This window comes from Hyaloscypha bicolor (assembly GCF_002865645.1).
Source record: "Hyaloscypha bicolor E unplaced genomic scaffold K444scaffold_190, whole genome shotgun sequence".
Classification (NCBI taxonomy): Eukaryota; Fungi; Ascomycota; class Leotiomycetes; order Helotiales; family Hyaloscyphaceae; genus Hyaloscypha; species Hyaloscypha bicolor.
Window position 1 is genome coordinate 238,111 of NW_020194692.1, and position 27,593 is coordinate 265,703.

The window sequence follows — 27,593 nt, forward strand, 5'->3', positions numbered from 1 at the left end:
CACGTTGATAGTGATGTAGACAGATCACAAGATGGCCTAATGGTCCTTCCAATTCTCATTGCTGAGCATGTACTTCCGTGGGTTACTGGATTGCTACTTCAACCAAATAGCAATACACCCAAGTAGTACCAACGTGTAAGTGTAGTTAGGCTCATGTCGAAACTGGATTTCAATAACGCAGAGGATGTCACAATCAAAATTGTGTAAAGTCACTAGTTATAGCAGGAGGACAATTTAGAAACAAGCATGTGTTTGAGCTCATACAAGGGCTATGCTTATAGACCGATCTATGGTTAACAAGGTCCTTCAAAACAAGCGATTCAGCCTTACCTTCACATCTATACAGAGGATAGAAGGACGAAACACAGGCCATGAACTTCTAGATCAGTCTGCAAAGGAGCAACAGAAGAAACCTGCATTCGACTAAATGATTTTCGAGCCTTCGTTAAAAGTTGATCATTTCTGTATAGGATAGGTCTTGACTACGCCGCATCGCGGAATTGGGTGAGCAGGCCTGAGCCGAGCCTGAGTAAAGGCGGCACAGGCCATGGGAGAGAAAGACTAGGAAGGATGAACATTCCGGTGGAGAAACAGATTTAGTAGCTTTCTCTCGCAACAACTGTCCCTTGAGCTTCACTTGACCATGGGATCGTCTTGAAATTTTTCATTTTTTTGTCATCTATGGTATCTCTTTTCGCTTCTATGCATTTCTCATGAATCTTCCCTCCAACGCCAAACTCGACGAGCTCTATCCAGCACCAACCCAAAATTTCCACTAAAAGACACCAGCTTAAGGTTCTAGACGGACTCCTTTCAGTCAACAACGCCATTCCAGCCCTCCTCTCTCAACGCCCACTTAACCGCCTCCAAAACATCGTTAACAATCACTTTTGGCGCATACTTCGGGTGTCTGCCGTCGTGATAAACGCCCGTCTTAACCAGCACACTCGTCCACTCCGTGCCATGCGGACTCTCGAACTCATTCGCACCGCGAATATCACTCTCAGGATTATCTCCAACCATGAAGACCCTCTCCAGCCGACTGACTTTCTTCTTGACCTCACCATTTCCGCCAAGCATTTGCGCACGATGCTTATTGAGAACACGCTCGGCATATTTGTATGTTTCGGGGTAGGGTTTTCCGATGACGGTTCGTTCCAGAACTGCACCACCAGTTGTCTCGTCCCAGATACCTCTCAACGAAGCTTGGAATCCGCCCTGACCAAGACGAGGCATGTGATGGCTGGTAGCCCAGAAGAGGTCGGGGTTGGAGAAGAAAAGCTTTGGTTGACCGTCTTGTTGCCAGCCGTTGTTTGGGAGAGATGGATCTCCGTTCTTCTCGGAGACCGTCCCTAGGACCCCGCCCTTGGAGAGCAGGAGATCGAGAATGATTTGCAAATCGAGGGCCCAATCGCGGGGGTCATTGAAGACGAATATGGCGTCGATCTTGAGGGACTTGGAGGGATTCATGTGGTCGACATTGGTTGGCAGAGGGCGGTGTCCTTGAACTGCAGTGAAATCGACTGCAAGACTGAAGGGCCAGATACTTGGGTATGCCATCATGATATCGGTTGGAGTAACCACGTTTGTGAATCCGTACCTTTAGAGTGAATTAGCTCATGCTTTCCACATGGGGAAGGAATAGAGCCTACATCTCAGCAACCTTCCTGCATTTCTCTCCATCTCCGCCAGTGACCAAGATGGTCTTATCCTTCAAGCTCTCAACCGTCTCGGAGCCCTCAACAAGCTGCTTGAACGGTGTGTGGGACTGAACGAAATTCTCCTCCGTGAGAGGGACGCCTAGCTTCTTGCTCAATTCAGCAACTCTGGTGCTCTCGTGCTTCCCACCTCCATTGGTCAGTAGAATGAATGGTATGCTGTTGTTGTGCAGGTATTCGAGCGCGGTCGACGCGCCGGGTAGCGGGGCTGAGGATCGCAGAAGCACACCGTCGATACTGCGGGCGCAAAGAGGTCAGCTCCGGCACATTCGGGCCATTGGCAGGAGGATACTCACTCGAACGCAAAGGCAAAGCTGGGCATCCCGTCGACTGCCACGGCAGTGCTGCCATTTCGGAATTGTCGAGTATGGGGAGCCATTTTAGAGACAGTACGCGGCGATTGTCGCAATGGTGGTGTTGAGGAGGAAGATATTGAGGAATTTGGTCGCCGGCCTGAGGCTGAGGTAGGGCTAAGTACCGGGCGCAAGGTGCGCTGGACGCGGGCCAGTGAATTGACGGGGCGGTGAATACGGCCGTTTACCCGGGACAGCCCCTTGCTCCAAGGTGAGCACCATCCTCGCATCGTGCGTGGTTGTGTGGATGGGAAGTGAAGGATGTTCGAGGTGGTTGTTGTGTGCGGGATTTGACACATGCCAGAGTCGTCGACTGCCGCTCTCGCTAAGGTAAAAAAACGCCTATCTCTCACTGGCCCAAGCTCCATCAGGGGTTCGCCCCCCTATTAGAAGCGACTCGACCCTGTCCTCCACAGCGACTCGCTCTCCACATTCCGATCGTCCTGCTGCCGCCCTGAAAGTCTGGGGTATTGATAGGGGCGAATGTGGCCGAAATGCGTCCACGTCATGGGCTGTGGGATTCTGTGCTGCACTTTCAAGAGTTGGGTAGACGGAAGATCTCGGGTTGAAACACCTATCTACTGCCTCCTCCTGCATGACTCCTTCTTGCATGAATTCAATGGCTTGGAAAATCAACTAGCCTAGCCTCCTGCCAAAACGGCCCGTATCTAGCCGTCTGGCTACACCGCTGAAAGGTCCCTCCAACTAATTCACAGCGTCAGATCCCCGTCAGCAGCTAGCTAGAGATTCGAAGGCCGTTTTGGGCCTTTTCCTACCTTCAAAGAGCTCGGAGCCGCACTTTGCGCCAAGAAAGATGTACCGCCTAGTAAACCGAGAGGGGCGCGGCCGAGCGATAAAGTTCTTTCATTCCTCCTCTACTTTCAATGGTCAAACTTACATCTATTACCTCCCTTCAATTTCCTAGAACTCGTGAAAGTAGATACACCTATTGTTGGACTGTGGTACTCTATCAAATCAAGTGATGCCAGTGTGTTCTGTTATTGGGCGGTGTGAACAAGGGTTTGAAGAACAACTCGGTAGGTGGCAGTGGTGCGGCTGAACGCTACAACTAGGCTCGAGCTCCATGCATACTCCGCCTGGACTTATACTTTTAGTCTTCTCTTTTCCCTTTGGCAGAGGCGCTGACCCACTATCGCCGTGGAGGGTCGTACCCCAGTTGATATCGCGAGGGAGGCTATGGCCAGAAGGTGTAGCCTGAATGGGAGAGAACGAATTCAAGGGCCTTTGCGAACCTATTAGACGGGAAGACGGGAATCTGTGCACAAGCCCAAAGCTTCGTACATTGCAGCATAAGCCAAGTTTTGCAAAATTGTAGCGCCGTGAGGTTGGGATACAGGATTGAGATTGGTACCAACTTTGAGGAGGCAATCCACTGTGCACTGTTCCACGCGTCCGAGTTCTCTCTTCTAGCGAATGAAATACCTCAATAACTCGCCAATCATGATAGGCTCTTCTCAATATCTGAGGAGTAAATCCACAAACGTTTCCAAGCTTGTACAATCGCATCGGTTATGGTAATCGAAATGCCGCTGCGACGAAATTGGCTGTCGTATTTAGTTAGAATCCGTCTGGTGTGAAACTTTGTCGCTCCATTCTCGACGAGAAAGCTGATTGCTGCCAAGAACTCTGGCTCAACCAACTTTCCCATGCCCTACTTGTGGAAAAGAAGCTCAAGAGGCGAAGGGCCAGGGGATATTTCCACGAATCGATCGAGTCGAGGTAAACGATAAGTGGTGTATTAGCGGGGTAATTGCTGTAATCCGATTGTACCAACCGTCTATCAGACCGTCAGATGATGATATCGATGGTTGATATCGACCCCCAGCTTACGACATTGCAGCATCATCTCGAGGTCATGCTGTGCCATTGTACGCGCTGCAGCGAATACCGGGATGTGCATTGGCTTGATAGGTTAGCGTACTTCTGCCATATCCTCTCTGTGGATGTCGGCTCCCCTCTCAAATAAAAAAGTCAAATAAGGACGCTGAGTTGGCCCGATCGCTGCGGTCAAAGCGTGGCGAAGGTTTGGGCCTCAGACGAACAGCTGTCTAGCGTCCGTACCGTTATCCAATAGCTGTCTTACGACATTTGTAGAGGCTCCAGACTGGACGGCCGATGCCAAGAAGATGCCAAGGCCGGGACGTTCATTTAATTGTGAACCGAACCCTGCTTTGAGGAGGCGACCAATGAGGAGTGTGTTGGCCGAGAGACGTCGCATGATTCTTGGGCTGATAGCCGTCCACTCCACACTCTCTTCGATTTGGGCACCAGGCTCCAACCATAGCGCAAAGATATCGACATGGCGGTTTCTGGCTCCCAAGTGAAGTGTTAATATTTGGGTCACAGGGTAGACTTGACCGGGTAAAGCAAGAAATCAAACTTTTCAGGCACGTCCACAATGCTGACATCGGCGCCATAGGAACTGGCAAGACAGATCGCTGAGAGACCGCCATGCTTGCAGGCCCAGAGCATTGCTTTGTTGAGGACGGTTTAAAGGCACATGGGACGGGCTCGATACGACCATGAAGCTGCTTGCTGCATTGAATACGCAGTGCCAAGTCTGCATAGCCTAATTGTCCAATTGTAATGTCCAGCAGCTCAGTCGATAGCCTTTTAATTGGGCATATAATATCAGGTCAAATGCGAAGTTGATGGACGGTGCTTCTAGCGATGAAGGAACAGTGCGAAGAGGTGGAACGAGACCGGGTTGAGATGAGATAACGATTGCAGTACCCGCACGACACTAGGTGGATCTCTAGTTCTTAGGACGGTGGAGCGAAACCGAGCAACTTGTTCAAGACTTGCAAAGACAGTCTTGCTGGAGGCCGTACAGACTTATATGCTTGAGCAATAGTGCTTTCAGATTTAGCTTGTGTTACGTGTCACATGACTCCACACCAAAGCAAGCGAACAGGGGCAAACGATATCTGCGATTCGAGCAACGCGCCTCACGAAGTCGTAGACAGCTTCAAATTTCATTCTTCTCATTGTGGCCCATTTAGTAGAATAAAATTGCTCACAATTTCTAAGTTATTTATGTGCCTCTCCTTGGCAGCCAGATTTCGTTGCGTATTTACCTTCTGGCAATACTTGCAAGTTGCTTACCGCATCGAGCTTTCAGTCATTTCCTTTAACTCCGGGAATTTCGAACGATTATAATATTATGAATTAGTTTTGAGGATTTCTCACATAATTCAGGTGAGATCCTCGAGTTCGAACGAAGAACGAGGAAGCTTGGGTACAATCCATTTCTCCGAAAGCTTGTGCTGAAACTTGCAAAATTGTTTAAGAAAAATGCAAGAGTTGATACGCCTGACGTTTTAACAGGCTCCTTGGGCTTAATTATCCTTCACATGGCGTACCTTGACTCAGGGGTAGGGTAAGCTCTCAAAGTAGGACGCTGCCATGAGCTTTTCGTGCTTGGAATACGGTCTACTTTACCTGTACTAGCACCGTAAATTCCGTCGTTGCGGGGTACATGAGCAAGGAACACGCACGCGTCTGTTTTCATGTTCAAAATAGGGAAGAATTGGGTTTGGGGGCCATGCTAGGCCAGGCTGATCACGTAAATGACTATGTCTTACTAATGACTTTTAAAGGCTAATCATTTCAACCGGCAGCAGGGTTCGCCCACACCGGTTTTCCTAAAACTATTCTCTACTTTAACGAGCTGGATTGTGTGGCTGCTGTATCAACTCAACAAATGCGGCTGAAACCAGGAGACAAGGGTGGCATTGAGTTATTCTCCTCACCTTAGCACCTAGCAATGGCTGAAACCACGAACCGTGTTTACACGCTATGGCCAATTGCTGTCATGTTCGAAGATCGCCGGACCGTTTTTGTCAAGGAGAAAGACCGTGCCTGTTAAAAGTTGGAAGTAGGGCTGCTCCCGCGAGGGGTGGACCAAGGTGTCATAATATATTGCTTGGGGGCAATGAATTCCTCGTCACTCGCCACGGCAAAGGAATCATACCTGCAGAGATTTTGCCAGGGGATGTCTGGATCTTTTCCCCTTCCCGTATCTTGTCTAAGATTCCAGGCGTGTTGGTAGCACAGCAGGGCCGACCCAACCGAGCCGAACTGCGGTGGACGATGCCAAAGGTGTGGGACGACGTTTTGTTTGCAACCTACGGCCGTAGTTAATATCAGTTGGTCAAGAATACAACCGGTTTATTCGCTTCGGATGCTGCACTTCAGTTTTGAAGGACATGAATCTTCGTACATATTGTTCGTGTCAGGGCAGAGATGGGTCGTTAGGGAAATGGCGGGTTGGCTCCCTGCGGACAACTTAGTGGGGAGCCTCCTGGCGGCTTACTCATTGATGCCCGCGACGAGCCCACGGGGTTGGGTCCCTCGCTTCGAATGCCTCTGCTTTCCAAGGATAGAGCGGCATTGAGCGCCGTTCGCAATTTCTTCGATTGTTACACTGCGTCTTGTGTGGCGTGCCAGAAGTGAGAAGCTAACCGAAATACGAGATATGTCTGGGTAGTAATGGCACACTCAACTGGGTCATCGAGAGGCGCTGCTTAACGATTATTACTGGTTCTCAACGTCTGAGCGGGTACTGCCTACATCTATCTTGATACTGATAATCCTGTATTGTTAACCCATTCTAATAGAATTCATCAACATCGCGGAGTCCACCTATTGCAATGTCCAATTCTACGCTATTCAATCTTTACGATCCAAAGCATGGCAAGGTTGGCGACATTTGCAAAGGCTTGGGATATGCTTCGGATCGCAAAAGCAGACCTCGGTCGACGTATTCCCTAAGTAGCAAAGTTTCCATTTTCCGCAAGAAATTCTTGGACGCTACTCCAAAAATAGATATTTTTCCTTTGGAATATCAGTCTGAGGAAGCGCAGCAGTGTGCTTCGAACTTTCTCACCGAAAACTCTCATCTATTCGACTACTCTGAGGAGGCAGAAGCATTGAGTTGGCCAACGTACCCACGCGACAACCAGAAGTATTCATCCCGGCAGATTTCCCTATCGATGCTAACTTGAACATTAGATTGATAGAGAACCTCGCGAAGTTAATGTGCACTCAAGAATTTACCTATCGACGGAATGCGAATTATGTTGAATCCCTGCGGCGAAAGGTATTGCACTACTCCGATTTATTGTGCATCGCTAACCAGCACGAAGAGGACCCTAGAGGAAAACGAAGACAGCATTCCAGACGGAAGCGACGGCCAACACTTCGAAGCTGTTGAGTCATCTTCCAGTCCCACTACGTCAGTGGACTCAAATCATGAAGAAAAAGACGCTATGTTAGTCCATGTCATCTTGATATTATAATTTTCCCAAGCTAACATCAATAATCGTCTTCTAGTCCTCGTGAGAGAGTGCTTGTAGACATAGACCTCCATCTAGATTTCGCTTACCCGCTCGATGGGAGCGAAGATGATACTTCCCGAGTTTGGGTCTTTGATGTAAGTTCCCTCAACAAGTAGGAACCCAAATCTAACCCGATGTTCTCCGTTTCAGTCCCAAAAATGGCCCAAAGATGCCAAGCGTTTCGCGTTCCGATATCTCCATGAACACAACTTATATTCCACACGAAAAGGGAACCTCGATGCCGTCATGCTATTCGCAGAGAACCTGGGACGCCATCTCGACGTTGGAGATAGGGAGGGAGGGATTTTTCAAGTTCAAAGACGATGCTGTCGACAGATTACCTACCGGGCGGGTATCTGGCACGGACATGGGTTTCTGGTAACGAAGGGTGGTTTGGTTAGAAAGACTGCGCAGTTTGAGGCTGCATGGAGAGCGCGTCGCCAGCAGTGGATCAATTTGGGTTCCCCCGGGGATCTCAACGGAGCGATCGATCCACTAAGGAATCTGTTGAGTGGATCTGAGACTGGCCCTGATGGCAACAAAGTGTGATTTCACTCTCAATCTCTTTCATTGGTCCAGATTCTTCATCTTATTCATGCGCAGATATTGATAGTCTTGTAGGATTGTGTTTGTACGGAGCTTATTCACGACCTGCCACCCCAAAATGCATCAACTGGCTCAGTTGCCAAGCGTACGAGAGTCAAGGGCTTCTATGACCCATCTAGCCGCCCTCACAACACCAGCGAAGAGGATCATAGCTTCGGGAAAGGACACCGCCGTCGTGAGAACATATCACTTGAAGCAGAAGCGAACAGAGAGCCCAGACGTGTGAGTGAAGCGTCTATGCTTACACCAGTCGCAGCCGGACCACAGAGAAGCGTGAATGCAGTGCAAGAGGAGGATGAACCAGATAACAACGCTACATGCCAGTCCTCATCGTCCACCAGAAGACACTTAATTACGAAGCCATTTCTTCCCTCACCTCAGCCCGACAACCAATCTGCTCGCAGCAGGACCACACTAGAAGAAAGCCTGGATACGCACCCGTTATTGGAGAAACGCACTTCGCCTTACGCTCTCTCTGGATCCTTTCTGAGTCTTCCATTCAATGCCGATACTACTATGGTCAAATCAACCCAAGTGACACGACAGGGCGAGCCACACAAGCCGATACTCAACTACATTCTCCCAAGCGCTAGAGGAGGGCTGGATCATGAAGACCCACTTCCCCGTGAGACATTCCGGGCTTGCAATATATCTGAGTTCTTTAATATTGTGGCCGCCAGAGCTGGTAAATCCGACAGGTCTCTCACATGCCTTACTTTCACATACAATTGGGGCGAGAGAGAATCATTCACCATCAGCAAGTTTGTGGGCGATCAGTATTGGGAAGAAGTTAAGGAGAGGGTGAAGGGTAAATTTCTGAAGACTAGAAATGCGACGAAGAGGATGACCCGATTTGAGCTCTGGGTCGAGTGCGGAGATACGACGAACTTGGATGAGGTAGAGGAGGATGACTGGTAGCATCGATTTTTTTCATGTCCCCTCTAGTATTGATACCTATATTATTTGAAAACTTATGCTCAATTGTCTTAAAATTTGGCGGATTCCTTGAGCCAGCCTTGCAGCGCTGACGACTTGGGACATTGAAACATCCAATATGATGAACAAAGAACTCAACCGTGATCAAATACTATTTGTGATCTCAATCAAGTGTGATTGGTTCCGTGTTCGGGATAATGCTTGTAAGAAATTCGTCCCGTCTCGCCACGTCCTTGACGTGGGAACACAAGGTTTCTGAGGTCTCAGCGCTCCCAGGGGCTTTCACCTTCAGCGACCGGAACTGATCCAACTCCTAGCCAGATATCAGGCTCCAACCACTAAGTTCCAAGGAAGCGCAGTGCTGTCCAATTCCCGGGTTCTGGGTACACATGGCCCAGATCCGTCGTAAATACGGGAGGAGAACGCGCCGTCACGCTCTGCACATCCCGATCAACGGGTTTCAATGGATCACTCTGCCTACTATCCCCCGCCTTGAATACTTATAGTGGGTCCTGGGATAACACCACTCCTGCACTGACCAACTCAAGGGTGTATGGCCAATAGCGATTCTGGAGAGCACCTGATATTTCCTAGTTGGGGGTTATAAACGAGGTTTCAGGGTGGCGTTACTAAAGGACCCACTGTAAGTATTCAAGGGGGGGGATAGTAACAATAACATACAAACTTACTAATGGCCAAAGCGTTGTAACACATGACCAAGACCGGGATAGAAGTTCAGCCGCGGGAAAATACTCGTAACAGAGCGGGACGGGGAACGGGGTTCTCTTCCGATAAAGCAGCATTCCATAATTTTTAGTTTGACTTTACTTTTGACTGATCTCTCTTAAAGAGGACAAAACTCCTTGAGAGAAACTGGGTAACGAGCCCTTTCGAGACTAGTTTTATGCAGTGGAACACACAATCCAGACTCTCGGGTCCTCTAAGCGCCGCGAACAAGCCCTCGATCAATCAGAGCTCACCGATTCGGTGTGCCATATAGGGAAGGTGTTATGAATCCTTGAACCAACATTTTTTGAAACATCCCATTTGATGGGATTACTAACTTGATTCCTATAATTGTGCAATGCATTGCGTAGGCGCACAAATTTAGGTGATTCACCTCCTGCACAGCGTACGGAATCTGCCTTGTCGTGGCAAAGGGCTTTCTCGACGATCCGGAACCTCATAGAACCACCTCGGAGCAGACTTAGAACTGTTCCAAGCCGTGTGCCGGTTTAGTGACGTCGGTCTCTTTGATCTCGGATTGTCCAATTACAGGCAGGCATCCATTACTTCCTTACGCAGGACAGCCCATAGGTATTACGACGCCACACGCTGGGATTTCAACTTTACCACCTTATATGACAGCCACAACGCACCGTCAAAGCACACAAACAGTACTCCTCCTCCTAGGGGCCATTTAAGTGTTTAAACAGAGGCTTTTGGTTTTGTATAGGAAAAGTTATGAGTGTTGAAATCGCGTGTGCGTTCAGACCCTTGTAGTGACATCGTAATATTTATGGGCCGTACCCCCGCACACAACTTGGGTCACTTGACCCATGTGCCCCTAGCAGGAGAAAAGCGAATAGGGCATGCCGTATTGTTTTCTGGCTGTTCTCGACAGGGATGATTTAGAGTCCCTGTCGGTGCATGATTTAAAAAGAGCACAGCCCCCGCTTTCACAGTCGCAATAGAGGGGCCGTTCATCCTTCGTTCAAACACCTATAAATCTTTCGTAAGTCCAATGTCCAAGATACAGACGAAGAACATTAATACCCTATGTTCTGAGCTCGGGTTCTCGGAAGATTTCCAAGGCAGAGATCTGAAGACTTTCACAGCTGCTATCACAGACTTCCGAAAAAAGTTCCTCGAAAAAGGTAACGATCTTCCGTACGGAGGTGCAGATTCCCCAGAGTCCCAGCACTTCGCACTTGCCTTCTGCCAGGAAGAAAATCGAGGAGCAATCCTCTGGCCATCAACTCTTAACAATTCTTGGCCTACTTGGCCGTCAGATCGCGCAAAGTAGGTCTTCATCTCTGAACAGGTCAACCCTTGCAGCTAACTTCCAAAGAATCTTAGGGTCTCTTACACACATCTTTGCTCTTCAAACATACCACCAATACCGATACAAACTCAAGAAGGAAAAGAAGAAAATGCCATCTGCAACACCCACACTCTCCGTGAGTTAGAGCATAGCTAGTTCTTATGAGGAGCTCAACTGATAATAAATACCAGCCTGACCGAGCCACGCGTGATCTTAGCCCAGAGTCACTGAAGATTGTCGACGCCACTCCGATTGCACCATCTGGAACTCGACGACGGCCTGCGAAGAAATCTGGAGTAGTTGTCGAACCTGTTTTCGACAAAGATGAGTACGTATAGCGTGTTTCGCCCGAGTCAGAGGATAGCATAAATGCAGTCCACAGTTGGACTAGACAGGATACAACGCTCTCTATATACACATATATCTGACTCGTACTAGGGAACAAATCTATGACAATTGCGTCAGTGAGGTCCTCTCACTTGATCCTCGCAACGACGACAAGCCAGTTATTGCGGAATTCACCGCACAGTGGCTGTCGAAGGTAAAGCAAAACCTAAAGACTTCAAATATCTCGCAACTCTCGCTGACGAATGAGTAGACCGGAGCGCGGTGGCCAGTGGCGGCTGATATTCGAGTCAGAACATATATGCATGAACACAATATCTACAAACCAGAGGCTCCGGACGTAAAGATCATTCCTCTCATCAAATCCCTCAAGAAAGGAACCGACATTGAAGAATTCGAGGGCAAACAGTGGAATATATTAAAACAAAGGACTCTGGATCGAATGGCAGTCTTGGCGGGAGATATGCTAAAGAAGGGTTTACTGAAGATAGTAGACGGTACTCCACAAAAAATTGAGTGGTTCAGAGATGTTTGGGTGAACCGACATAGCCAATACGGTCCGAAGGAAAATGTCACCAAGCCAGTAGCGACAATCAATAGTCGCGACATCTATAGTATTGACAACCTACCTCCCGATCAAGGTTCTAGCTTTAGGAACCCAACCGCCAAGTTAATGTCTACAGCGCGACAACCATCTTCCACTACCACGGTATGAACATTACCCTCATACCATTATTTCGGTGTGCTTTGCTTACAAATTTCCAGACTGCAGGAGCTCGCAGAAAATTAAACACCACCAACGAGGGCGACGCTCCGAACCAGCAGCAACAGAAGAAACGCAGAATGAGTACGATGCCAACAGGAACTCAAGCTACAACAGCTCCACCGCCTAATCAAACTACTGCTCTTCCTTCCGTCACTTCAGTTGCCGACGCTCTCCGAGAAGATTCAGTTACCACGGAGATCATTGAGGTTGCGCGGGTGAGTTATTTGTCCTATTGAGGAATGGATACCTCGACTGACACTTGCCCATAGGAGTGCTTGTCTTCCGATATCGAGCCAGAGCCGCAACAGCCAGCCCAAGCTCCACCAAGGATGCAGTCAATACCCAAGGATATTCGCTCAATGACCCCAACCAGCCCAGTTGTACCTAGTAATCCCTTTCAAAGAGTCAGCAGACCTGCTACTACCCCATCAGGAGCTGCCCCAGTACCAAGCTTCGATACTCGCAGTACTGCTGCACTTTCACCTGGCTTGAGGATACTGCAAGCAAGCCCTTCACTCCCAGCAGAACAGCACCAAGCATTACCCACGAACCCACCACCAGCACTTATTCTTGAAAAGGCAGACGGCAGCTTCGATGAGGACGACCCACTCCCTTCAGCACATTTCCGCAACTCAACTGTCAATGAGTTCTTCTCTTTCGTTTCGGAAGCGACTGGAAAACCTCGGGATTCATTCGATAGGCTCACCTTTACGCTCTTGTTTGTGCGCGGCGGTGATTGCATACGACTTGTTCACGAAGGGGATGATACAGCGTGGAATAAACTGAAGAACAAGACAAGGTTTCTGTGCAATCTTTACAGAACGAGGACGGAGGAGTCAGAACTTCTGCTGGTGGTAGAATTTGGAGATAAGAGGAAAATGGTGGAAAGGTGGCAGACATGAATGCGATTCGGTGATTGCGAATCGCCTGCACAACGACGTTGGGGCGTATTAGAGTCCAATCCCGAAAATCCAGTGTCTACCTACCACTGGACCAATTGGGAGTATCGAGTGCGATCGTGTCCAGTAGCCTATGAGAGCGCTCGAAAGAAAGAAGGCACCTTCTAGGTGCGGTAGGGCCCATGCAAACCTGGGAATTCCGGATTATTCCGAAGGCGGATCTACACCACGAGTGTCAGACGTTGATAATTAGTAATGAGAGAATCAGCTACATTTATTTTGGTCTTGATATGCTTTGATCTGAACAATTATCGAATTAGAAGGCTGCATTCTTTTTACCAAGGTCACATTACGCTACTCTCCAACCCCATAATCCAGATTTTGTTATCTCTAAACTCCTTTTAAGAATTCCCAATTTCATAAATCATGATGATTATATATTCTAAGATAAAGTTAGCTTTTGTTGTCCTTAAGAATTAACTAGCGCAAGCTCTTAGCGTTCCACGAAAAGGGGGGACCCGAGATTAAGCGAGCCGGTGCCGAGCCCCTGAGGCTCTGCCCCGAAGGATAAGTAGAACGTCGGAAGTTTAAGCCCGGGTATCCCAGTCCGAAGTAAACACAAATTCCTGATTAACACCATTGACAGTCTTTGCCCCATGCATTGTGACGCAGGTGGTCTTTCACGTGGGCGGTGTGGCAACAGCACGATGATCTCGCATCCGTATCGAATCAGGCCGGCCATACCGTGACCTGACCAACAACTTAACGCTTAGTGGCTGGGATTCTGTGGCAGGCACAACCCCCTAAAATGAAGGCTTCGATTGAAATTTGAATCGAATTTGTGCACATTTTGATGAAGTTCGATTTGATCTGAAATTCGTCTTCTGTCTGAGGATAAATCCCAAATTCTATTCGGAATTCGACAACTGAATTTGTAAAGTTTAGAGTCCGATTAGCCCAAATTCGACCGATTAAAGCGAATCAAAAAGAAGTTTGAAAAGACTGCGGGAGCCTTTGGCTTACTAGAGATTCAGCAAGAGATCTGTATGACTTTTGGGCTCTAATAGGTGGAGCCTTGTTCAGAATTTTGCCACGTCCAGGGATCTCAGAAGTCTTACTGACGAAGGCATGAGCATGGCAAAGCCTTTTGAGGGCTGCCCCTGACTTGTTGGGTTCGAGGAAATTGTTAGTATTGCTGACTGTCTCATTGGTACAGCACACTCGTTCAGAGTCTGACCCAGCTACCAGAACGATGCATCAGCGTCCTTCCAAATATCGTAAAGGGCAGCCAGATGACCATTGACCACAATCGCAAGGTGGAAGAGTGGCTTATGCAAAGTGACCGCAAATGTTATTTGCTACCAATAACCTTGGATTGATTTTCAACAAGGCGGATATCAGTAAGAGGCGATACACTTGCCAAAGCGTGATACATCAGCTTACCCAGCTTCTCTCCCCCTCTTGGTTTCGATCTATTCGTCGTCGGAAATCCCTTCGAAGATTCAGAAATAAAACGCTGATTGAACGAGAATGATCCACACATGTATATTATTCGCCAAGGAGGTAGGCGACTTGGATTCTTCTTCTCTAATGAGTCCGCCAGCACCAACATTTTTCACCGGAGAAAGAATACGTGGAACATTGAGTACACTTCAACGATGGGCAGTAGAGCTGTACGAATCAGACAAGAGACAAAAGAGATGCTAGTGTCAACGGCACTTTGTCCTGACTCCTAAGTTGTCGAGAGCTCTCTGTGGTTTTTCTAGGACTCGGAGAAAGGAAAGATTAGGCAGGGCAAAAGAAAGTGATCAGATCGAAGAGGAATAAGGCTCATGGTGTGCAGTACCTCCCAGTGGCAGGTCGGATGCCGCATGGATTTTCAACAGGAGAGAAGAGCGTGGCAATGGCCGTAGCTGTGTGGTACTAAACTTTGTAGTCTAGGAGGGATGGGTGCCCTCATCATCCGTCGCCTCCATATCAATAAGTTTCTCTTTAACCTATTGTGTCCGCTCCTTATCGTGATCAATACCAGCAGTGGTTGATTGAGTTGGTACAGGTGTTAGGCTATCAGTTGTTGATCTCCTGGCTTCAGCCGCTTCTTCAAGCCGCCTTCCCCTCTTCATCAAAGCCACCAACACCTCCTCCTCATCAAGGTTGCATTCCCCAAGCTTGAAAGGCCTTCTTTGCGTTGTATATAAAAACAGCACCTTCCAACCAGCAGTATATGAAGGAAAAGACTATCACCGCAAGTTAGCAACATACTCTCACACTTCAATGAAGGATAAGGCTTACATAACAAGGAACCTCAAGCTAATACCTATCATTTCCACAATAAATATCGTCAGAAGAGCAGTGTCGCATTTTTTCTCCATCTCCTTGTCCCCAGATCCATCGCAAGCAACATGGTCCAGCAGCATCCGCATCATATTAGTCACTCCAATTCGACGAGTGAAACACCCTTAAACAAATCGTAGAATGTATTTAGTAGTCATGGGTATTCTTGCCAGCCTTTCATGCGAGGTATAAATTGAAGGCGCTCCAGAAGATGTTGATGGCAATCTAAACCTCGATTGTCATGAATGGTTGATATATACTAGAATTACAACCCTTTTTATCCCCACGAAGACCTTCTCGTATGATTCTCTATTCTGCCCCTTTTGGTAGTCATCCAAAGGTGCAGTAAGAGTGATCGTGTATCCCTATAACCCCGAGCCCAATCCTCCAATTGAGGCGACAAAGGCAGACCATATAGTATCAATATGTGCAGCGGAGCCTTTCTCCTCCTCCAAGTATCCATTTCTAGGAGGTCATGTAGTTCGTCATTAGAGGGATTCGACTGGGGATCTCTTTGAGGAGGTTCGGCGGCTTCGACATCTGCGTGGTTCAGAGGGGCCGCCTCTGGGTTCGACATTCTGCAGATTTACAGAGCGGGGTTACGGATTGTCATGGGAATAGGAAGGGAGAGCATTCGGTGTTGGAGAGCAGCACTTTGTGGGTTCTTCGTGATGTCCAAGGCTTCAAGGAGGTAAAAATGTATGTGAATTCTGAGTTTGATTTGTGTCGCGTTCTTCCACGAGGCTGCTTCTATTTTTAGAATCAATGATCACCGGCAGCCTCGCCCCTACACACTAGGTTGACAGTATCTCGAGCCTTGTCGTTATCAACGAACAACAAACAATTTCCACATCAATCAGCGAGGTTTTGCGCGTTCGGATAGACTACGTCTCTAAGCTATATGGAGCCTATATCTATTCTGACCTCCGTTTCGGGCGCAAGCCGTGCTGCCCTCGCACTATCGACAACCCTCTTCAGTTTCGTCCAAGCAACGAGAAACATTGATCAAAATGTCCGGTCCTTGTATGACGAGGTTACTGGTCTCAGTCGTACTATCGATGCCATCAGCAGCAGTTTGAGAACCGCAGACATCGAGACACCAAAGCAGACTCAGCGTAACCATGACCTCTGGCGGTCGGTGGATGCGTCGCTAGGTGATTGTCGTGTTGTTCTTGACAGCATGCACAAGACTCTACAAAGCGTCAAGAAAACTGGGTCAAATGTAGCTGCGCAAATGCTCCGGGCTTTCAAACTCAACTGGAAGGAAGATGAAATCAAAACCTTGCGGTCCCAAATTCAGAGCCAGAACGCGGCGCTTCAGTAAGGATAATAGAGTTCATACGTTCTTCGATCCCAGATTTCGAGACACTCTACTCCCAAGAAAAGGGGAATACACAAAAGGCTTACTGACTGATGTTCTAGACTCGCTCTGCAAGCAATCAACGTGTGAGTCGAGTCGAGTCACTTCAATATACTCGTACAATTATCTTGGCAAGCTCACTAATGAAATATTAGCCATCTCACTTCAATCGCTCCACATATAGTGATAGATGATCTTGTGCCAAGATTCGAGATACTCACAGACATGATTATGCAGTTATCACTGTCGAAGACTTCAGACAAGCCGCAAGAGGATCCTCAGAGCTCCGGCACAATTTCTGTGCCTAAGCGACCACCCAGTCTGACAAATCTAGTTTTCTCCGCAAAAGATGTTCTCGACCAGGCCAGATCTACTATAGAGCAAAGCGAGGAAGGCTCTGACGATAGCTCTACTATCACCGTGATGCTTCACCACCTAGATCTCCTCGAGCAAGACTTGCAAAGCAATCTTGCAATGCATTCGGGAGGCCAGTGGTCTAGGCCTCGGACGGAACCGGAACATCATGAATTTGTCCAAAACTGGGTCTCCTCTGCACCCATGGGGGCCAACACAGGTCGGTCTGACTCAACATCTACTATTGGTGGTGATAGCCCATCCTTCGACGAAGACTCCGATGAGGACGATGACCTTGACTATGAGATTCTGCAAGAATTCTTGAAGAGAGGCTTTGCCAACTACGAAAAGGGTGACTGGGCAAATGCTGAGCTATATATACGCCGTGCAATTGACTCTTCGAAAACGCTCCCCTTGGACAAAGTCCGTCTCAAGGGGATTGATCTGGAAGCAGCTCAATTTCAAATCGCTATCTGTGCGTTCCATCAGAAGAGATTCGATGAAGCGGATGTAGAAACACTTGAATTGAGAACAGCCCGACCTGCATCCAATGAACCTAAGAATACCACGCTACGGCGCATTCTGTCGGTTTATCTCTTTGCTGAGATCTGTTTCGAGAGAAAAAAGCTGGAGGATGCTCACAAGTGCTGTCGGAAAGCACGGTCAATGAGGCGAAAGCTTTTAGGGGAGACTGTGTGGCTAGAAACGAACTGTTTTACCCTTTTATCAGCGATTGCAGCAGCCCAGGGAGACAATCTTACGGCAGAGGTATACCGAGACAAAGCGAGAGCATCCACTACCGCCGACTCTCCTTTGAAACTGGAACAGGAACAGGAATCTGAAATTCGATCGGCGAGACTTGACAGCATTATTCGAACGTGGGATGGAATAGCGCCTACTCAACCTCGCCCTGAAGTGCCCATATTCAATGAGTTAATCTCTCCTCTCTTTTCAAGTCCCCATAGGCACAAGCTCTTGTGTGGTAGAACCCTGGACTAACTCGTTGCACACCATGCAGCCCTAGCGAATATAACATCTACGTCACTCGAGAGTGTCAACACAGGGCTGTGGTTGTATACTTTTATTCCACGGTTTTCTCTCAGGTACCAGAGCATGAAGAGTTAGCCAAGCAATTTGCCGAGTGAGTTCTCAAATCCCTTCGATGCAATTTCAGATGAGGAAAACTTTACATCGGTACTTTTAAGTGTTGACTAGGGAACTCTAGCTATGCTGCTGCTTTTAGCAAGGCAATATTTATACATCTTAAAAGTTCAATCCAAGCTCACCCATTATTTTATCTCAATCTGAAGGATGTCGGTCTTACTTTTGGTACTGGGGTTCGTGGTATTACGCGTCAAGATATGTTGGAGTTGTACGAGGCACTCAAAAAGTACGCTAGATAGTCCTCTATATTTACAAACTGTCATGTAAGCAAGCCAGGCCGCTCGCAAGAGCAAGACTACTTAGTTTGCGAAGAGAGTATCGGCATGATGAACGTTGGAGGCGCAGAGCATTGATTGTGTTTCTCGGAGATATTTATTCAACTTCCGTCCTTTGCAAACAGCTGCAACTCGAGATTGTGGTGGTCAGATTATTAGATAACTTAACACTGGAAGCGCAGCTATTTCCAAAAGTTCGTCTGACCTAGTCCTTCCCATGTAAAATCAAAATGAACTCGCTTGAGATATACTCCGTCGCCAACGGGGCGATGCTTGGGGCGGACGATTTGATGGATTTCTTTCAATTCCTGGACGATGCATGGATGGCGGACATTATGGTGGCATCGGACCCACAAGTCAGTACGATGACGGGAGATTGATGTGTAGTTTATACGATACACGATGGTGTTAGGAAACCCGGTGCGAAGTGTCGTTGCGTCGAACAGAGTGGTTTTGAGGAAAGGTTATGCTCCGTTTCCGGTCCTGTCAATGAACAACCTCAATCGGGAACGGAGCAACTCCCATCAAAGGCACAGCACTGGCACCATGAATCTGGCGGTTGTATTTTAGGACAGTCTCCTGGACTTTTCTATGTCGCTTCAATCTACCCAATTTTCTTCATTTGCTGAGATCCAGTGCCGACGTCGTCGAAAAGTCCATCGCTCGCTTCTTCGGTTTCGATTCCGCCAGGCGGCCATTAGCCTATTACTGCCATAGCGCCGGGCCAGCAAGCATGGGAAAGCACGAGAACCACGTGTCAAAGCATCAGAACGTCCACAAGTCAGAAGCAGACAATGGAAACCTGGACCATGGAAAAGATACTTCCCTGAAAGACTCAACAAGAACCCCTGCGGAGGAGGAATGGGAATACGTCACTGGATATAGGATTACAGGCTCATTGTTGTAATGGGTGCATGCACTGTGGCTACCTTTCTCATGTTCTTGGACACCTCAATTGTTGCGAAACTAAGTCCAGAGCTCACCTCTCTAGTCGTAATCCTTTCCCTTACAGACATCGGCTGGCATGGGACTGCCTGCTATATTAATAACTAGCTAGATAGGCAACCACCAACATTGAATATATGGAATACTAATAATTAATCTCGTAGGTGTATATTGCAACTATTGCCGGGTGAATTCTACAATCAATTCGATTCAAAGGTCAGGGTTTTAATTAGGAAAACCCTAGTCTGCCCCCTTGTTGACTTCTACTTAGTACACCTTCATAATCCTCTCAGTGGTGTTTGAGCTTTGCTCTTTAATGTGAGGTGCAGCTGTGTCCTTGGAGATGCTGACCATTGGTCGAGCTGTTGCTGGGTTGGGCGGATCCGGCATGATGATGGGGGACTGATGATTCTCCCAGCCTTTATTCCTAATGAAAAAAGTGCCGCTCATCTGGGGTTATGCTGGGCTATAAGTCTCCTCTCCTACCACTCGAGATACCTAGTACTGGCCATCTGAATTCAGGCTGCCAAATGGGTGTTGTAATCGGGCCGCTAATTCAGGGTGCATTAACTCAATGTGCGAGCTGGCGATGGTGTTGGTCGTCCCTTTACCCATACCAAATCTGCGGAACTATGAAAATTAGCTAACATACTACAGGCTTCTATATCGACTTGCCTGTAGGAGGACTAGTCATTCTCGTTCCTCTGCTTCATCCAAAGCGAAATCAAAACCGGCTTCCGTCGATCCTCCGCTCCCTCGACATCCTCGGCTTCACAATCTTCGCCTCGACGGCGATCATGTTCCTCCTCGCCATCGAATAGGGCGGCACAACATACAAATAGAGCAACGCGAACGTCATTGGACTGTTCTGTGGATCTGCAGGCAAACTCGTTGCGTTTCTGTTCTGGGAATATCGATAAGGTGATGCAGTCATGCTTCCGCTCTCGATGCTCAGCCAGCGAGTCGTCTGGTCAAGCTGCCCGACATATTTCTTCCTGGCCGCCAATATGATGGCCACGAGCTTCTACAAGGCGATATATTTCCAAGCCGTGCGCGGAAATCGCCGACCATGAGCGGCGTGTCCATCCCACCGTCTATCCTCAGTAACATCTTTTTTGCCGTGGTCTCTGGCATCCGAGGTGTGAATACATTCTAGACGTTGTACTGCTAACCACGGATGCTGATGGCGCACATTGGGCCACTGGGGTTACTACCTCCCGTGGGCCATCGCCATTCCATCGGAACGGGCCTCCTCGCCACACCCACGCCTACATCTTCCACTGTACAATTGATCTTCTACCAAGTCATCGCAGGTATCGGACGAGGCTGCGGCTTCCAGATGGCAGCTCCTCTCTTCTTTCGTCCTTCTTTCAAACCCAACCCTCGGCTTACACACCTCTAGCCACTGGTCGCGGTCTAGAATCATCGGAAGCCCGACCTTGTCTCCATCGGCGTCGCAGCCGTCGTCTTCAGCCAAAGCTCCGAGCCTGCGATATTCCTTCGCTCGCGCAGACTGTGTTCTCGAACTCGCTGACGGATAATTTACATCGTCTTGCGCCGCTGGTGAATCCTGAGAAAGTTTCTGTGGCTGGAGCGAGCGGGTTCCGGGATGCGGTTCCCAAGGCGGCGTTGCTAGGGGTTATTTTGAGTTATAGCAAGGCTGTCGATGATGTGTTCTATCTTACTGTTGGGGCGGCGGCTGCGGCTTTTGTTAGTTGTTGGGGGATGGGGTGGAAGAGTGCTGAGAAAGCGAAGGCTGGGGCGCCGGAGGTGTGAGAACAGGAAAAAACATGAGCGGTAGTGAACATCTATAACCTGACCTACACATAATCGTACGTCAGGAGATTTCTCCACTACGTAATAGTAGATGTAAATTCGATTTTGCGCTCAAAGGGGAGATGGAAGGCGGGAAAGGTAATCAAGAGTTGACTTGAAAGAGGCCAATGGGAAGGGAAACGGGCTCCTTCGGGGCAGAAGAGTCTTCCTTCGACTTGAAAGTCTTGTACAGAGATCAGGGCAGCCGAAAATGAAGACTGTACCGTATGAGAAGTAGCTGAGCATGGAGAGACAGGAGCTCGGAAGAAGTGTTGAAGCGAAGCGTGCTGAGACAAGAGCGCCGACAAGAAATGCGTAGGAAAGCCTACAGTGTAGAGCAGCTTGGGCTTTGATTTGTAAGTTTCCAAGATGGCTGCATGGATGGGGGAGTACTGCATGTCAAGAAAGCCTGCTGTCGTCAAGGGTCCAACGGGGCCGTAACACATCAACAATAATTTGGCCTCTTGAATAATCGATCGAGATATCAAATCATGACCAATCCAACAGAGATCCAGGAAAGCCCTGTCTGCGACCAAATTTGCAAACTCAAAACAAAATGAGGAAGGAAGGGAGGGAAGGAGGAAGAAGGAAGAAAGGAAGCCGCCTCGTGACACGTTCCTTGCGAGATGGCTAGCAGAGTCAACCTGGCCGTCTGCAACCTGACATGAGGGAATCCTAGTTCTTTTAATATAAAAAGTAACTCGCGGAAGAATTTGTATCCAAAAGTCCGTCTTCCGTCTTCCGGACTTCTCGAAGGAGCGGGGATGTGTATTGTAGATATATTAAGAAGAGTGCGGCCCGATATCTTTTAATGTGAAAATTCGCACCAGCCAGAAAACAAGAATCCTGACTGTATCGGCCCGCAGGCTTAGCTGAGGATTTGAAATTGTGTGACGGCTTGTCGTCAGTCCAATATATTGTGCTGTGGCACAGGTGGCTGGCTAGTGAGGCGAAATGAGGCAGGACATTGTGGAGAGACCGAAGGGACGAAAAAGCAAAGGAACCAGGAATGGGCAAGACTCGGAGAATTGATTTGAGTTCACTGCAGAATCTTGGCGGTCATGTGTCAGATCGAGACATCAGATGAGACTGTTCCTCCTCAGGCATCTCCATCTTTATTCTCGAACTTCAGAGCGGTGCTTGACGGGTTTTGCGCGTGGGGTTTGGATCCCATGTTCTCGTTTTAGGCATTCTCAAATGTGCGCACAGCATTCATTCTTTGGTGGCCTGCATCTGCAGTGTGAGCGGTTTCTATTGCTGGCCCACGTCCCTGCATCTCAGACCCTGGGGGCCGCGGCATCGGCATGAAGCGAATCAACCTGAAACACTGGCCACAGAGGCTGACATGGGATCGAGATTTGCTGGCCGATGGCGGAGATGATGATGATGAGGATGATGATGGGGAAGATGCAATGACGTGATGCTCGAGAATGGTGAAGAGTTGGAAGATCTATTCTTGGAGTCCAGCAGCGTGCGTTGTACGGAGTATTTATTGTGTTGTGCTGTGGTTAGCTGAAAACAAAGTTCACGCTTCACTGGTGCAAGCGAGCATGAGCACCGCCACCGCCCTGCCCGACCATCTGCGGACAACAAAAGGTTGGCGTGAAAGCGGCAGCCAAAGCTGACATAAGCGACCTATCAGATTCGCTGCTTCTCCACTACGATTACGACGACAGGTCTATGGCTGCCGCTCTAAAAAAGCACGATGCTGCGGAAAAACATCCAACCCCCTCCCCCACCTCGTCTTCTCCTCACCCTGTTCCTGGCCACCTCACGGCCCCTGCGGCTGGCTCTTCGACCCCCCCCCCAGCAACCACGCTGCTGGCGTGTTTCTGCTTGAGCCCTCGTTGCTGGCTGCCACAATGTGTGAGGTCCAAATCTGGGCCAGCTTGCGGCGTCCCGTGCGAAAATCCTGGCCACGGCCCAGTGGAAAACCTCCAGGGTTCCCGGCATCTGGGAACACGAAGTCGTGAACCAGCCAGGAGGAGCGCCCAGTCGGCCAGAGGATCCAGCTCATCATCTCTTTACTGCGATTGACCTCGCGCTGCATCTCTAGTCTGATACTCCGTCCTCCTCTTGTGTCTGCACACGACAGCTTCATTCCATTCTTTTCTCACGGCTGCAGACGACGGCCAGCATCGAATCGACCAACCTTCGTCCATCCACAGCCCCAAGCCTGCGCTTCATCGTTGCTTGATCGCCCATGAGCGAGGCTCTGTAAGTATCCCGTTGTGATAAAGTGGCTCGTCTGAAACAACAAACCGATCCCCTCGCCCACGGCTTCGAGAGCTGTCCCCACGCTGCGCCTTTGGAGACGAGCTTCCCACGAGACGAACGAGTGCAGCGTGGACGCGCGGAAAAATAGACCGACCACGTTTGTAGCCTGCCAGCCGTCGAACGGTCGTGCAACACATACTCTGCGTGGATTTGGGAAGTGAGAAAACGGTGGGGGACAAACAGGTGCGGTCGTCGCATGAAGGGTTTCCGTCGGTTTTCGAAACACCAACTGTAGGACCATCTCCTCTTTCTTTATCCGCACGTTTGGCTGCTCAGGAGGTGCTCGCTGTCGGTCCATGCTCCCGAGGGTCGAGGAACGAAGGCCCATTCAACTTGATTTCCAATTGACCACTCACTGGTGCTATGAGGGTCGCGGTTTCGAATGACAGGCCCTCTCCCTATCACGGGCTGGCCTTTGACTTGCTTCTCCTCTCCTTTCTTCCTATCCTCCTCAATCGCACACACTGGATGAGGTTGCGTTCATCTGCTGATTAGATTCGTGCAGGCTTTGTTGAGTTGGGGGGAGTTTGGTCACACTGGTACATTCTTTCGACGGCCGAGTCCATGCGATACACACCGTTCCGATTCGATTCTTACACATCGCCACCTTAATTGCGACAACTTATTTGATTTAACTTGCTTCATATAGACCCAAGCTTTGTCTATTCATTTCGGATCCTAGCGATCGTCACACGCTCTTTGGCAGAGTACCTTTCTTACATCGAAGTTCGACCACTTCAGCCAATTTACCGGGAATTTCCAATTCGATTTGTCCAACGATACGAACCAATATACCAACGACATTCTACTGGTCGAGTGTTCTCTGTCAGGTGGAATACGAAGAAACCCATCTACGGCAGCGCGCATATAGTGATCCCTTGTCTGACGGCTTCATGCATATGCAAACGCTGTAAGGCAAAGGCTCCGAGCAGTCGGACTGGTCACAACGGCGGTTTCTCGGAACCCCTTATATCCCGTGGGACTTGCAACCCATTATCGAAAACTCTAACGATCTTGTCCCAATGAATCAGCAATGGCATGCGCCATCCAGCGAAGCTGGAGGGGGCTCGGTGAGGCGAGCTAGAGAGAGGGTGGAGGGGGGCTTACCACCAGAAATACCCTCACCTCCACGACAAAATCCTTATGTACAGCCCAGAGCGATGCCGCAAGCGAATCGATCACGACCTCAGATGCCACCCGCGCTGGCTGGTTCGAGAAATGGGCAAGGACCGATCGGGGTTGCGATATCTCGTCCAACGCAGGTACCGCAATGGCCACTTGCGGCGACAATTGAAGGAACTCCAGAGCAACAATACCAACCCCCTGCTGGTCGAGGTGCGGCGCCACAACGACCACCTCGTCCAAGTCATGTCCCGTCAATGCTGGATGCTTCGCGATTGCAGGACCACACTCCAACTTTTCAGTACAAATCCCATAACGCGCAGAGAGGAAATTTACCAGAAGACGAGGTCACATCTCCCGTAATGTCTATGTCGTCGAGACCTTCAACGATCTCATCCGTAGGAACAATACCTGACTTTCCTGTACCGATGCCACCGCCTGTAATGCCCGGACCACCAGGGTCTGGACCACCTCGAAGGAGTGCTAACCTTGGTCCCCCGCCAACTTCAAGGAGAGGAAATTCGTCCTATTATTCGCAAGCATCGTATGTTTCGCCAATTCCGGAAGAGAGCCCACGAACACAACCATCACACGAATCATATGCATCGAGTGCAGCAATACCGACAAGTTGGGGATCAGATTCGCCCGGATTTCGATTTGAAGATGACGACGAGTATGAGGATGATTATCGGGACTCGAGGGATGCGAGGCAGTGGAGAAATGAGCCTATTGAAGAAGGTCGGGAGTCGAGAGAATCGAATAATGATGATGATGACAGAGGATTGATCCGAAGTGCAAGTCTTGGAAAACGCGCGAAGCCTTCTATGATTACAACAAAAAGTTCTGACTCTGCACGGCCATCTCCAATACCACAGCAGCCGTTAAAATTAGAGAGGATGGGTGTGTTGCCGCCAGTGAGTGGGGTACCAGCCTCGGGAGTGACAGCTTCGAGGACGAGAGAAGGACAGAGGGAGACGGTTTGGCCGATGATTGGGGATCCGGACTCGCCGCTTGCCGGTGGCACGGGGTTGATAGACAAATCGTCTACAAATTCGGAGGAATCCATACCCCAAGTAGCCAGAGCAATTACAACGGATGAACCTGCGCCGAAGAACACAACCACTTCTAACCCGAGTGCCGATGCCATGCTTGGAGTATACAATGCTGCAAGTGGGTTGGCGCCGTCAGTAACGCCAAGCAGAACCCCAAGTCCAGGTTTCAGTCGTTTATCAGCTGTTCGACGGCCCCCACGGTTGGATATGGATGCTGTGCGAGATGCAGAGGCAAGAGGGAGCTTGACAAGTTTACCGGATCTGATTCGGAGAGCTACGAGATTAGCAGCTATGATGGACAGAGGGAAGAGACCAGCAAGTCGACTTAATGACCTGAACGATTTTGGAGATTTCCCAACGGAGAGCCAGCTGGAGAAAGAGAAAGAGCTGGAGGGTTTGTTTTCCTTCTCCATTTACCCGCATCCGTTCTAACGTTTATAGGATCTCCCAATGGGAAACGTCAATCCGGTCTCTCTGGCATGCTGTCCGCCTTCCCACCACCTGGCTTAGGAACTCCACGTGATGGCACACCAAACCGTCCAAACTCGGCTTGGCCTTCCCCTTACGACGACGACACCCTCAATCCGGGTTCCCCTCCCCGCCAACAACCACCCAAACGCCGTCGCTGCTGCGGTCTCCCTGTCTGGGCTTTCCTCCTTGTCCTCCTAATTCTTCTAATTATTATCGCCGCAGCAGTCGTCGTACCTCTCGAACTGCTGGTACTCCACAAACCCAAGACCTCGTCAACAACCGCATCCGCCCTTTCAACCTGCTCTTCTACCACCGCCACCGCGTGCCAAAATGGCGGAACTTCAATATTGGACAATGGATCATGTTCTTGCATTTGCATCAATGGCTTCACAGGCCCAACGTGCACAGTAGCAAACCTCACCGGCTGCACAACCACCACCTTCCCCTCAGGAACTTACTCAAACGTCACGCTCGGGAAGGCCATAGTCCGTCTCATCTCAGGCGCACAAGCGAATTTCTCTATCCCGCTCTTCGAAAGCGTGATCCTTGCCCGCTTCAATGCCGCAAACCTCACCTGCGCCAGCGAAAACGCACTTGTGACATTTGACGGCAATTCGCAACGAGTAGGATCCGCTGCCGACACGGCCCTTGCCACCTCTGCCACAACATCCACCTCAGGTGAGAAAGTCCGACGCAGCCCATCCCAATCATCATATGCATCAACCACCGCCTCCTCCACCTCAGCTTCACCTACAGCAAGCATCATACCCAATGAAGACTTCACCGTCACCCAACAAGTGCTCGACTTCGCGCGCGTAGCCGTCCTGTTCGTGCTCCAGCAAGAAGACATCGACAACGCGGTCACGGCGCAGAGCCAGCTACAGCATGCTTTCTCGCTCAATGATCTGAGCAACAAGGTGGCGAGGAATGTGTCCATTGGGGCTGGCAATACGGTGGATCTGTTGACGTTCACGATTAATCTCGGGAATGGGACGCAGTGGGGTTTGAATGGGAGTGTGACGAGGAGGGCGATCTTGGGTCGAAGTGCGAACCTGTGGAGCTTTTTATGATAGGATGGAGAGAAAGAGGGGAATGGAAGGGGAATTGGGAGTGGGAAAAGGGGGCTGTACATATTCTATATTTTTCTCTGAATGTTTTTCTTTGTGTTGGGGGTAGAGATACCAAGTTCCAGTGGGGGAAGATATAGTATTGCTCCGTGAGCACTTTCTTTCGTTGTGTTTTTTTTTTTTTGCATACATGGGCCGGGAGTTTGCTGCATGAAATGAAGTTTTATACCTAGTCTGCGGGGCGGAGGGTTGTGAGAAATGGGGATGGATGGGCAAAGAGTGGGAGGGGAGAGTGTGTATATTACGGCTGCTGATAGGATAGGAGAGGGC

The 27,593-nt window shown here is 49.3% G+C and overlaps 10 protein-coding genes across 10 annotated transcripts; 6 read left to right on the plus strand and 4 right to left on the minus strand.

Moving 5' to 3' along the window:
• Positions 1-813: 813 nt before the first annotated feature.
• On the minus strand, positions 814-2,097 carry K444DRAFT_638617 (HAD-superfamily hydrolase; the record flags this gene model as incomplete). The annotated part of the gene is made up of 3 exons (XM_024884283.1): positions 814-1,600; positions 1,653-1,955; positions 2,015-2,097. 3 exons carry the CDS (start codon positions 2,095-2,097, stop codon positions 814-816), a joined length of 1,173 nt encoding a protein of 390 aa, XP_024726486.1.
• A 4,909-nt stretch (positions 2,098-7,006) lies between these two features.
• On the plus strand, positions 7,007-8,127 carry K444DRAFT_291026 (uncharacterized protein). Its single transcript, XM_024871654.1, has 4 exons — positions 7,007-7,193; positions 7,240-7,364; positions 7,427-7,526; positions 7,582-8,127. The coding sequence occupies exons 1-4, from the start codon at positions 7,131-7,133 to the stop codon at positions 7,978-7,980; spliced, it is 687 nt and encodes a 228-aa protein (XP_024726487.1). The 5' UTR covers positions 7,007-7,130; the 3' UTR covers positions 7,981-8,127.
• Positions 8,128-10,559: 2,432 nt separating this feature from the next.
• K444DRAFT_291054 (uncharacterized protein) lies at positions 10,560-12,274 on the plus strand. The gene is made up of 5 exons (XM_024871656.1): positions 10,560-10,995; positions 11,045-11,153; positions 11,209-11,345; positions 11,456-11,558; positions 11,616-12,274. Exons 1-5 carry the CDS (start codon positions 10,718-10,720, stop codon positions 12,075-12,077), a joined length of 1,089 nt encoding a protein of 362 aa, XP_024726488.1. The 5' UTR covers positions 10,560-10,717; the 3' UTR covers positions 12,078-12,274.
• Positions 11,925-13,156, plus strand: K444DRAFT_291050 (uncharacterized protein). The gene is made up of 3 exons (XM_024871655.1): positions 11,925-12,071; positions 12,135-12,343; positions 12,398-13,156. The coding sequence occupies exons 2-3, from the start codon at positions 12,206-12,208 to the stop codon at positions 13,028-13,030; spliced, it is 771 nt and encodes a 256-aa protein (XP_024726489.1). The 5' UTR covers positions 11,925-12,071; positions 12,135-12,205; the 3' UTR covers positions 13,031-13,156.
• A 1,902-nt stretch (positions 13,157-15,058) lies between these two features.
• On the minus strand, positions 15,059-15,545 carry K444DRAFT_291077 (uncharacterized protein). The gene is made up of 2 exons (XM_024871658.1): positions 15,320-15,545; positions 15,059-15,264 (listed from the first exon to the last, which is right to left on the minus strand). The coding sequence occupies exons 1-2, from the start codon at positions 15,451-15,453 to the stop codon at positions 15,150-15,152; spliced, it is 249 nt and encodes an 82-aa protein (XP_024726490.1). The 5' UTR covers positions 15,454-15,545; the 3' UTR covers positions 15,059-15,149.
• K444DRAFT_291076 (uncharacterized protein) lies at positions 15,546-16,067 on the minus strand. The gene has a single exon (XM_024871657.1). The coding sequence runs from the start codon at positions 15,936-15,938 to the stop codon at positions 15,639-15,641; it is 300 nt and encodes a 99-aa protein (XP_024726491.1). The 5' UTR covers positions 15,939-16,067; the 3' UTR covers positions 15,546-15,638.
• Positions 16,068-16,201: 134 nt separating this feature from the next.
• On the plus strand, positions 16,202-16,873 carry K444DRAFT_291135 (uncharacterized protein). The gene is made up of 2 exons (XM_024871659.1): positions 16,202-16,681; positions 16,784-16,873. Exons 1-2 carry the CDS (start codon positions 16,263-16,265, stop codon positions 16,809-16,811), a joined length of 447 nt encoding a protein of 148 aa, XP_024726492.1. The 5' UTR covers positions 16,202-16,262; the 3' UTR covers positions 16,812-16,873.
• Positions 16,874-20,642: 3,769 nt separating this feature from the next.
• On the plus strand, positions 20,643-21,235 carry K444DRAFT_638621 (uncharacterized protein; the record flags this gene model as incomplete). Its single annotated transcript, XM_024884284.1, has 2 exons — positions 20,643-20,772; positions 20,862-21,235. 2 exons carry the CDS (start codon positions 20,643-20,645, stop codon positions 21,233-21,235), a joined length of 504 nt encoding a protein of 167 aa, XP_024726493.1.
• A 2,114-nt stretch (positions 21,236-23,349) lies between these two features.
• On the minus strand, positions 23,350-24,226 carry K444DRAFT_291143 (uncharacterized protein). The gene has a single exon (XM_024871660.1). It carries the CDS (start codon positions 23,877-23,879, stop codon positions 23,388-23,390), a length of 492 nt encoding a protein of 163 aa, XP_024726494.1. The 5' UTR covers positions 23,880-24,226; the 3' UTR covers positions 23,350-23,387.
• Positions 24,227-24,573: 347 nt separating this feature from the next.
• Positions 24,574-27,266, plus strand: K444DRAFT_548993 (uncharacterized protein; the record flags this gene model as incomplete). Its single annotated transcript, XM_024876413.1, has 2 exons — positions 24,574-26,119; positions 26,167-27,266. 2 exons carry the CDS (start codon positions 24,574-24,576, stop codon positions 27,264-27,266), a joined length of 2,646 nt encoding a protein of 881 aa, XP_024726495.1.
• Between the last annotated feature and the right edge of the window lie 327 nt (positions 27,267-27,593).